General features: G+C 45.0%; 1 protein-coding gene and 1 non-coding gene across 2 annotated transcripts; both read left to right on the top strand.

Moving 5' to 3' along the window:
• Positions 1-1,149: 1,149 nt before the first annotated feature.
• LOC142896135 (cytosolic 5'-nucleotidase 1A-like) lies at positions 1,150-6,098 on the top strand. Its single transcript, XM_076037631.1, has 6 exons — positions 1,150-1,389; positions 1,588-1,755; positions 2,910-3,039; positions 3,167-3,289; positions 4,501-4,685; positions 5,736-6,098. The coding sequence occupies exons 1-6, from the start codon at positions 1,285-1,287 to the stop codon at positions 6,096-6,098; spliced, it is 1,074 nt and encodes a 357-aa protein (XP_075893746.1). The 5' UTR covers positions 1,150-1,284.
• A 4,304-nt stretch (positions 6,099-10,402) lies between these two features.
• Positions 10,403-10,484, top strand: trnas-gcu (transfer RNA serine (anticodon GCU)). Its single transcript has one exon. It is a non-coding gene; the product is annotated as a tRNA-Ser (tRNA).
• Positions 10,485-11,289: the final 805 nt, after the last annotated feature.

The following is an 11,289-nucleotide window of genomic DNA, read 5'->3' as shown; positions in this document are numbered from 1 at the left end:
AGTGTGAGCGAAAAACAGTACACAAAAGAGCTAAAAATAGCATTTTGTGCATTGTTCGTACACGCTTTTGCTGTTTTCATAAATTATGGTGTGGGATTATGTGTGTGTTATTTGTTTTTGTTTGTTTGTTTGGTGTTTTTTCTTGTTTTGTTTTTTTTTTTTTTTTTTGGGGGGGGGGGGGGGGGGGGGTTGCAGCATTGACTGCCAACATGGTAAACGCTGTTAATCCGCTTGCCATATTGTAGCTAATCTTGTTCAGACTGTGAGCAAACGCAGCCAACTCTGATCCGCCGTTATCTCATCACAGCACTTAAGATGCTTCCCATTATGTAACAAACCTCCGATTCTGAGGGTTTTTTTTGGTACGGACGTCTTTTTTTCCCACGTTTTATGTGATACGTTAAAAAAAAAAAAAATACCTGGGTACAAATTCTCTCATGTTCCTGATCTAATTATTGTTATTTATTTATTTTTTTTTGTAATACAAGTGTTCGTTTAAAACAGGCTTGGGCCAACTATGGCCGAGGGGTCATATTGGGCAAGTTAATCTTTTTTAATCCTTTCTTTCTTTCTTTTTTTTCCCCTTTTCTTTATTTAGCACATAGTCAAAGTTTATACAATAAAAAAAATAAGAAAAAAGCTTGTCAGGAGGACCTCCCGAAACCAAGGCAAAACAAAATGAAGATGCAAACCACACACGCGCAACAAATTCAAAACTTTTTTTTTTTTTTTTTTTTCCAAAAATTTTTCGGTATTTTCAGAGTCATTTCGATAAAGGGCTTAATACCGCGGGGCTTCAAAGACATATTTAGTTGTAACGCTTTTGCTTATTTTCAAAATACATTAAAACACAATGTTTCCACACATCCCACGATATATGTTTTTCCTCCTGCGAGATGGGTCCCCAAAACACTCCATCCATCCTGGACTCCATGCATCCTGGACTCCATCCATCTGCTCCTGGCACCCTCTGTCAAATTTTAGAACCCATTGTGGCCCCACTAGTCTAAAAGTTTGCCCATCCCCTGCTCTGGAAACTGCAGTGCCCTCCGCCGCTGGATGCTCGAGCCTGAAGAAGTGGGCGGCGCAAACCGGCAACATTCCTGTTGCGTCACCGGCGGAGGACACGCCCACCGCGCAGACAGGCTCCTCGGCTCGCACATTTCCGGGGGTAAAAAAAGTTTACTACTCATTACCACTCCTACTACTACACTACCGCGGCTTGTCTTCCGCTCACTTTGGGAGTTGCGAAAAGGCTCCGGGAGTTCCTCGGAAAATACAAATATGAGTGAAATGAAGGACGCCGACCCCGCTTCAATTGAAGAGGAGACGGACTGGGCCGCGGCCAAAGCTTTTTTCGACAACCTCAAAACACACAAGCCCAGGCCGGTACGTCGTCTTGCACCTAAATGTTTACAAACTTGATAGTAACGTTTCACAAAAGTATGATTCGACCACTTGAACTTCGCGTCTGACTTGTGAAACAAGCCCCCCCCCCGAGCGATTTAGTGTGAGCGCATTGTTATTGTTGTTGTTATTGTTTGTGTCGCTCCGTTTCCGAGCATCTCTTGCCCTCCTGTCAAACAGCCCAAACCGCGGTACGCCGTCACCATCGCCGTGTCGTCGCGCACCCTCTTCAACATGGTGGCCGAGAGGAAGGTGTACGAGGAGGAAGGGGTGGAGAAGTACGTGGCCTTTCAGGTGGAGAACGAGAACGAGCCTCTGAAGCCGGGTGCGGCTTTCCCCTTCGTCAAGGTAAGGGGGCGGGGCGCTGCAGGGGTGTGGCCCCGCTCTTCTCCCGTCCCTCGAGACAAAATACCCGTCCGGACGTCGTCCCCCGTCGGGGGCGACCTGATGCTCTTCGAATATGAAATACTGACGTGTTTCAGCATCTCGGCCTTTCGACTCACGATTCTAGATTCTAGGTTCTAGTGTGCAGTAGGTATTCAAAGGGCAACCGTTTGAAAAGTCGTGTGCAGCCAGCCAGGTGTTGACCTCGACACTGCCGTTGCGCATCATCTGTCCGCCCACCCATCTTTGTTAAAATCAGGAAGTGGCTTCCGCTAGTGTTTAGTTGTTTCATGTGTGTTGGCCAACAAATTTAGTTATTGAATGGAATGTGGTTACGCAAGACTGTAACCATACCTGTATCCAGAGAGACAACAGTCACTTGATATTTGAAGTTTGTTGCTAAGTAATTAAACAATTTTTTTTTTCATTGTTGCCTTGCTGTCTGTGATGAATGCCAAAGATAAATAAACAATACACAAAAATATATATTTTTTTAAAGTCAGCATGTTTAAAAAAAAAAATGTATATTAGAAACTGAACTGTAGGCAGTTAATTGTTTGTTTGTTTGTTTTACACATCTGTTAACTAGCTGTTTGTGGAAAATTGTGAATTTTCTGTCAGAAATCTGTTCGTAACTTTGTTAGTTAGTAGTTATTGGGAGTTGTGAATCCTCTGAGGCAAACACGCAACAGCTGCCAGCAGACCTGAGAGCTGCCTGGGTATTTTGCACAAGGGAAACCTGTCAGAGCGAAGTGATCAGTGACTCATTGGAGTACGTTGCGTACAGTATCATCATTTCAGGCCGTTCTCCGGTTCTGTAATCAGCCTTTCCGTCTTCTTCTCTTCACTGAGGTTGTCAAGCTCACTCAACACAAGGCTGCCGAAGGAAAGAAAGTTGCAGCCCATCTACTGCTACTCGTAGATCGACTTTCGTGTGCACGAAAGATTTTACGCTTTCCGGTCAACAGCAAAAACACTGTAGCTGTCGCGATTCCTGGTAGTTTGAGTATTGTGTTTGCAGTGCAGCGATAGTTGCGTTGCGACTCCACGCTTACGCGCACTGACACAACCTTCAGCCCGTTGGTCAAGGCCGAGTGGTCGCGTCCTCTCTCGCGCAGGCGCTGATGAACGTCAACGACCGACTGCGGGAGCTCTACCCGGACAGCGAGGAGCTGTTTGACATCGTCCTGATGACCAACAACCACGCCCAAGTCGGAGTGCGCCTCATCAACAGCATCAATCACTATGGTACGGTGCGCAACCCCCGAGCCGCGCTCCTCGATCGAGTATTTGAATGCGAAGAAATCTTCAAAAGCTGTTCATTTTTACCAGGACGTCCCCCTCATCCCTCCTCCCCCGCTTTGCACCTTCACAGATTTGACCATAGAGAGATTCTGCATGACGGGAGGGGAGAGCCCCATTGGCTACCTGAAGGCCTACATGACAAACCTGTACCTCTCCAAGGATGCAGCCAAAGTCACCGAGGCCATAGAGGAGGGTGAGTTGTATGTTTGCACAAGCCGTCGTTTTATTGGAGCATAATGGTCCTCCTGTGTTTGCAAGCGCGCCGATAGCTAGTTTCCCTCATTTACTGGAAGCTCGGTGTGAAATGGGCCCCCCCGGTGCCCAGACTGCACGCCACAGTAACAAGGAAGTGGTTGGAAAATGAGAGTTCCCGTTTTTCTCCCTCGCCACATGCTCGGAAATAAAAATGAAAAACTTTGAGATACATTTGGCCTTGCGGAATGATTATTTAACAAGGAGTTTCGGTCGTCAGCAAATGCGCCGATGGATTGCAGCGTTTTGTTTCCTTAGCGTGACATTTCCGCTTAGGTTGTCGATATATTTAGCATGTAAATTCTTCATCTTCAACAATTGCTGGTAGTGGCTTTATCAATCTGAAAAAAGAAAAAGAAAAAAAATTCTGGTCCATTTCATCACAATACGTCGCTTTAGTAATAACTGTCCTCCAAATGTCAAATCGCACTGTGCAGAGCGACAGCTTCATTGGAAGCAAAACTGATTCATATCCTGTTTCATTCTCAACATTATGCATTGCTTGTCTTCTATTATGGATACATCTAATCGTTCAGCTGTTTCCCTCTTGTATTACCATTGTGCTGATATTAAAGCATAAATCTCTCCTCTTCTTATTATTACACTCCTCTTCTGCGTGCTTTAGTTGGCCCCTGCTGATACTGTAATGTTCCCACTGGAATAAATGTGAAATTATGCTTTTGCATAATTGGACGTTGCTTTTTAGCAATTAGCAAATCATTTTGAACTTTAAAAAAAAAAAAAGATCTTTCAAAGAGTTTGTTTAAATTATTAGTTCATCTCCTACTGTTAGGAGAGAAATAGTTTTGGCACCACAGCTTGCACTTCAGTGCTACACTGATGTTGTATGGTAGCTCTTTTTTTAAACTGGGCTCCTCTTCCCTGTACGTGATCGTACTTTGAATGCAACTGAATAAATAGATTACATTAGCTTAAATAGCTTACATTACATTACCATTGTTGACTCGTGGCTACTCAATACAGTGATATGCCCGCTTGTAGTTGTGATTCACTATTTTATTCAGACTGCAAATGAATGTTTCCCTGGACTTGGAGAAATTGTTCTTTGCATTTGATTCCCATTACTGCTGGCCAAACACAGAATGTGCCGTTATTCAAGTGCATAATTTTTGACACTCTTCCCACTGCCAGGCATCGCTGCAGCCACGATGTTCATGCCCGAGACGGAGAACGAGCTGAGCGGATCGCAGCTCAAGGTGGCGTTCGACGGCGACGCCGTCCTCTTCTCGGACGAGTCGGAGGTCATCGTGAAGAAGCACGGCTTGGACACCTTCTTTGAGCACGAGAAGGAGTTTGAGAACAAACCTCTGGCTCAGGTAGAACATCGGGCAGAAGCGTATGATTACTATTATAATAACCTGTGGCGATGGTTTTGGAGAAGAGGATGCAGAGGACGGACACCGTCGGCCGCTCCTGGTGGAATCAACCCAGAAATGGGGGTGAAGAATAAGAGGCGCTTGCCTGTTTTTCCCAATCTGTCCAGCAGGTGTCATCCACCCACCGGCTGATGTCTTGCATATTTCCATGGAGAAATGTTCCTCCCCTCAGTGTCTGTGAAGAATCTTTAATGTATTAATGAACAATTAGCAGAAACCTGTCAAACCCTCCTGGGGCTTTAGGAAGCTGCTCTGCCAGCGCAGAATTTCTCCCTCTGGAGGAGAAACTTCAAGCTCAACAACCTGAAAACAACTGCAAAGGGAGAGTCAGAAATCATGTTACATGATAATGTATTGGGAAAAAAAAAATAATGGAATGCAGACTGCCACTGTGCTTTACCCAGATGGCTTTCAGACATTATTAATGAATATTACATTGGAGGCAACTGATGTTGGCAGTGTGTTACTGACGCCGACTAATCACACACTTAAAGGCCCAGTGTGCAATATTTGCTTTGATTTATGATTTTTATATTGGTAAAAGCTTAACATACTGCCCATAAAAACATGAATAAAAGTGTAGAATTGCAGTGCAATAAAAGTCATTTGCTTTTCCTACCCTTAGAACGGTTCTCAATAGAATATCCACACAGCAAGGGATTTGCTCCCAGTTTGCTGCCATCTTGCATCACCATATTTCTAAGGAGGCCTGGTGTGGACAATTCAGTCCACCTGACAGCTCGTTTCGTAATTAGGGCGACTGCTCTGTGTCTTCAAATAAACCAACGAAGAAGAAAGTGGAGAGGTTTTCGGATTTTTGTGCACAGGCCACCGTTTTTCACTGGCAAGCTCAGGAGGGGGAGGGAGGGTGAAAGACGCTGCAATATAAAATGTAGCCTCTCGATGTCGCTGTTTCTTCTTCAAAATCTCCAAATGTTACACACTTGACCTTTAACAGACAAGCTGAAATCCTCGTTCTTTTCCATTCAGGGTCCCTTGAAGTGCTTCCTGGAGGCCCTGGGAAAGCTCCAGAGGAAGTTCTACGCCAAGAACAAGCGGCTGGACTGCCCCATCCGAACCTTCCTGGTGACGTCTCGCAGCGCCGCCAGCTCGGGGGCGCGCGTCCTCAAGACGCTCCGGAGCTGGGGCCTGGAGATCGACGAGGCGCTCTTCCTGGCCGGGGCACCCAAAGGCCCCCTGCTGCAGAAAATCAAACCGCACATCTTCTTCGACGACCAGATGTTCCACATCGAGGGCGCCAAGGAGCTGGGGACCATATCGGCGCACGTGCCCTACGGGATCGGGCAGAAGTACCACAAGAACAAGCTCATCGAGCAGCCCGCTAAAGAGTGAGCTGGGGAGCGGAGAAGGGGGAGGGGCTTGTAGGGGGGGGGGGGTATTCATGCACTACAGCAAAAAAAAAAAAATGTAAAAGATACGTTTATAAAAGAATGTGTGATGTTCCATTTAGGGGGGATTAAATATTAAATAAGGCTGTATGAACGCAGTGAGCGTGCGCTTGCGCTGGAGTTTTGCACCGTTGTCATAGGAGTAACGTAACTGAGGGACAGTGTAATTTCAAAAGAAGAGTAACTGTAGATACCTCTAGAGCAGTGGTTCTCAACTGGTGGAGTCTTTTTTTTCCCTTATAATGAAGTCGTGACCCAAATTTATTCCACAGTTTTTTCCACAAAATTAAAAAAAGCGCTAGCGCAGTTTCTATCAAGTCTAATAAATAAATTATTGAAATTATTTAATTGAATTGTCTGTCCTGCTAAAATAAATACCCCAAATTTTCCCGATAAATATATATTTTAAAATCCCCTTTTTTTTTTTGAAAAAAAAAAAAAAAAGCAGCTTTGTGGCCCAAAAGTAGGGCGTGACCCACCAGATAAGAAACGCTGTCTTACACTGTTTTTCACGTCTGTTTGGTTTCTGTTGTTCCCTCATTTGATGCCAGTGGGAGGGGGTACGTGATCTCTTATTCGGTTGTCGTTATATTGAGGAATGGAGTAAATAGAAAGAGATAAATAGAGTTTTTGTTATTTTTCAAACCCTCGGAATGATCAATATTCACGATTCATTAACTGAATTAGCGATGCAAAAAAGGTTGAGAAGACAATTCCAACCACAGATGTCCTGTGGCTTGCTGTTGTTGTTGTTTAACACTGGCAGTTCACTTATACATCTTTTAACTAGCTGTTTTTTTTTTTTTTATCTGTTACCAGGGTAGAGTGAGTGTGCATGGCTTACAAGGGACACGGATTGTTTTTGTTTTTTTGTTGTTCTGATGGTTATTACCTTGCACGCACAAACCGCAATGCTTAACTCCTACTGGGCTGCCACGCAGATCTGATCTGACGTCGGGTCGCCGTCTGCAGAATGTATTTTACGCCTTTTATATTGCAGAATTCAAGCAAGCGGACGCACCGCAAGAAAAAAGTCACATGTCCTCACTTCTGTTTTTACAATGTGCAAAGATCAGAAAATTGTTGTTGTTGTTGTTGTTGTTTTTTTATTCTAGTGGTGTGGTAACACAATTAAAATGAATTTTTCAACAATATTTCTCTGCAAAGAGTTTTTTTTTATTTTCTTTTTACCGAATACTTTCGACATATTGCTTCAGTGAAAACAAACAATAACGCCCCCCCCCCCCCCCCCCCCAAAAAAAAAAAAATAAACCCTGACATTGTCTTTTTAAATCTTGGGACTATGTGCATGCTGTTCTATGATGTTTGTTTGTTAATGCACAAACTTGCTAATTTTTAGTGCTATACTATTGGGGAAGCAGGTCTTTCTTTCTGTCTGTCTGTCTGTCTGTCTGTCGGTCTGTCTGTCTGTCATTCTTTCTTGGATGTTTAAGTCTCTCAACAGTAGGTGGCGCTGTTAAATTGTCTCTGTAAGGCCAAGACCACTTTTCATTTCCGTGGGAAATCTGTGACTCTTCTGACCTCTCGGGACCGCTGCGGTCCTACCTAATCTGCTGTCGTCCACCCTCAGAATCATGACCTACAGACAACGTCTCAACAAAGAGTTTCGGCCAAACACAACAAGATTCATGAAAAATTGAATGCAGTTTCGAAGATTGAGGTGTTTTTATTTTCTGAAGCCAAGCGCTAAATAGTGAAAAAAAAAAAAGTGGGAAGGATGCGACGCCCAATCAAAGTGGGATATAAATAAAGTGTTTGTTGGAGACGACGGCTCACTTGGCCCATTTTCCCAGGTACGGAAATATCACTGCCGGCCAAACGGATGCTAATTAGCTGTCCTGCGCTTCCACATGCATCTTGTTTATCTCCAAACGCCAGTTTGGATGCAGCCGTTGGGTCATTCTCATCGAGTTTACGGACATTTTAAATGTGAATCAACAACACATCAATTTTACCGACATAGTGCACAGTCGCACTCCAGGCATTTTGCAGCTGCTGTGAACGCCGTGAATCTCAACTTCCATGAAAGCCAGTCAGCTAAAGGAGTGAACACTCAAACAGTGAATTATTTGAAGCCGCGTCCTCCCACACGCTATACAGCGTCTGCTACATGCACCAGAAGGAGAGGGATAAAGAGAAGGGGTTCGGCCATGCAGCTACTCCTGGGAGATTTTATCTGCTAACTGGTGGTAGAAACACGTTTTTTTAAAAAGCAATGGGGTGAGAAAGTATCACATTTTCAATGTTTTAAAAATGTATCTTTAATACAACAGTTTTGCACAATCTGTGAATCCTCAAATCGTCTAAATCGTCAAGTGATGGTGAATTCTTAAGGCTGCAGCGGTGAAGTGTGGATGTCGAAGGAGTCCTCGTAGACACCGACTTGATTGTATGAAAGCAGGTTCATTACAAAGAAGTCAGGTGTCATACGGGCGCCCGAGGAGGTCGCGTGTCCAGGTGCGCAGAAGCTCTCGCAACCTCTCCGAGGAGAGTTAGAACACCACCTCCTCATGCACGCAGGTCTCGTCATTGTGCACATTTCCGTATAAGGAGGACAAAGAGACTGTCGTAAAAAACAGAAGGCGAAAGGATGGGAAAGTTACTGGCCAGAGTTGGAATGAGTGTCATCTAATCTTCCTGGGGAGTTGAGATGAAGCCTTCCAAGGCAGAGTAACCTAATGCAGGGGGCCTGTTCGCCTTATCAGGCGAGAGGCCTGTAGGAGCAGGGTCAAAGCCTCAGACGCTACAATCAGAAACGACCTGAAACGGTGAACTTTCCTTCATTCATAAAACAGAAGTCATGCAGAAAAAGACTTCAGATGATGCATGATGCGAATTCAAGATCGACGCGTCGCGGCGCAAAATCCTTTTTGTCTTGTGTCCACAGGGCGTGTTCCACATTGTTCTCTGCATTAAATGTGTGAACGGCTACTTCCTGTTTGAAGATGAAGTGGAGGAACAACTCTGAGGTCCATTTCACAGCTCACTTCAACACTGGCAGACTATCGTCTTGTCATTCGAGCATATTTGCAGCAAGCAACAGTGTGTGTGTGTGTGTGTGTGTGTGTGTGTGTGTCTGTGTGTGTTTGTGTGTGTCTGCGTGTCTGTGTTGGATGCGCGCGAAGCCCTGGTAGTTGGGACCAACTGGCAGTTGCCATGGATACTCGGCGCTGACACTACAGGAGCCGTGTAGGCTCGTTGAAGATATAATTAATATAACAAAGGATTAGAGGCAAAGGTAGCACCGGGCTCGGTGTGAGAAACCTCATCACACGGTTACTGTACTTGGTATTTGTGTGTTTAGCGCGCGCATGTGATGCGCGTTTGTGTGCGCGCGCGTGCTTGTGTGTGTGTGTGTGTGTGTGTGTGTGTGTGTGTGTGTGTGCTCTCACCATGCATATTTGTGAAGCGGCCAGATAGGAAACTTGCTGAAAATAGCCGTGGAAACAGGGACTCTCGCACACTCAGCCGCAGCATTTATCTTCCTGACAAGCAATTTGCTCTAAATATGTTTTCTTGGTCGGTGGCCAGAAATCACGCAGGTAGAGATGTGTGCCAAAGTAATTCATCTGGACCACCGTCGCCTTGCTCGGGTGTCTCTTACGCCCCGCTAACCGGATGTCTCGGGCGCGTTCATGAAACAGGGTGGGGTAATTGATGTCCGTTTAATAAAGGGTTAGCTTCCACGTGGGTGTGTCCTTCCACAAGGGTTATTTTAAATGTTTGCCCAGGATGCCATGCAGACACTTCCCTTTAAAAAAACGAAACAAAAAAAAAAAACCCAACAACGTACAATGTAGTCGTGTCTCTGAACGTGTCTCTAACTCTAGCGATGTGGCTAACTCTAGCGATGTGGCTATCTTTCTGTCTTGATGCTGCGGACTATTATGGCTATGTCAACACTAAACACATGCATTCTTGTCAGCTGGAGCTGGAATTTGGTTTTACTATCTATCATAAGTTTAAAAACAAAACAACAACAGGCAAATACTGTATGATTGTTTATTGGTTCACTTATAATCCGAAGGATTACCTGAGCTGCTAGCATAGCTGTGGAAGGGCTGTTCCAAGTTGTGTATTTACGCATTAACACCCACATTTTTCATACGAATGCACTCAAAGTGCATTTTCACAAAAAATATTACTGTTTATGTTGTGTGTCTTTTTGGTCACAGCAGCACACACACACACACACACACACACACACACACACACACACAGCACGTGGACGAGGTGGCCGAGTGGTTAAGGCGATGGACTGCTAATCCATTGTGCTCTGCACGCGTGGGTTCGAATCCCATCCTCGTCGCTATGATCCCTCTAAGAACAAGCGGTGGGTTTTTGCAGAAGAACACTGCTCCCCGACACCGGTGAACACCAAGGGAACGGCCAATCGAGACGGTGACGCCTCAACGATCAACTGGACCCACAACACAGCTGCATTTTAACTAGGAAGGAACCAGAGCAGGCTCTATCTGCTCAGGAGACCGAGGTCTCTTGGAGACTCCTGTATCTCAACAGCTGATGGGAGGAGACGCGAGAGACTGATGAGGAAGGCCAGCTCTGTCCTGGGTCATCCCCCTTGACTCAGTAGGCGAGAGAAGGACGATGGCTCAGCTGCCATCCATGATTGACAGCGGCTCCCACCCCACTGCAGAGCTCCTTCAGCGACAGGCTGCTTCAGCCGAAGTGTGTGCAGGAACGCTATCGCAGGTCCTTCCCTCCTGCAGCCGTCAGACTGTACAACCAGCAGTGCCCCCAGTAGACCACACAATCTAACCCCACATACACACTTTAAATTATTCATAATGTCATATTTTAAATTAAAAAATTTTAATAAAAATTTTTAATTGCTTATATTTCTATTCTCTTTTGTTATTCAAGGGTTCACATATATACTTTCTGCATACATATTATACATATTACTGTTATAATGCTGGACCGTTCCCCACTGTGGGACTAATAAAGGGTTATCCTATTTTATATTATCTTAAATTTTGCCAGACAGGGCTGGTTTATCACAGCTGTAGCCTGTGATCACGTGCCTCTGTTCCGTTTCTTTTAGTCACTGGAGAGGCGTTGCATTAATATCTGTTCGTCTTTGCCCCTGGATT

The sequence above is a fragment of the Nelusetta ayraudi genome, unplaced genomic scaffold (genome assembly GCF_046127955.1).
Source record: "Nelusetta ayraudi isolate G7.1 ecotype Tasmania unplaced genomic scaffold, CSIRO-AGI_Nayr_v1 ptg000052l, whole genome shotgun sequence".
Classification (NCBI taxonomy): Eukaryota; Metazoa; Chordata; class Actinopteri; order Tetraodontiformes; family Monacanthidae; genus Nelusetta; species Nelusetta ayraudi.
The sequence above is the reverse complement of the archived record's forward strand: the minus strand, read 5'-3'. Positions and strand labels throughout refer to the sequence as shown.

What these genes read in the sequence shown, in the direction of transcription:
- LOC142896135 (XM_076037631.1), top strand. Translation starts at nt 1,285, where the DNA reads ATGAGTGAAATGAAGGACGCCGACCCCGCTTCAATTGAAGAGGAGACG. An exon ending in AAACACACAAGCCCAGGCCG is followed by an intron (nt 1,390 to 1,587) that starts GTACGTCGTCTT and finishes CCTGTCAAACAG; the next exon opens with CCCAAACCGCGGTACGCCGT. An exon ending in AGAACAAACCTCTGGCTCAG is followed by an intron (nt 4,686 to 5,735) that starts GTAGAACATCGG and finishes TTTTCCATTCAG; the next exon opens with GGTCCCTTGAAGTGCTTCCT.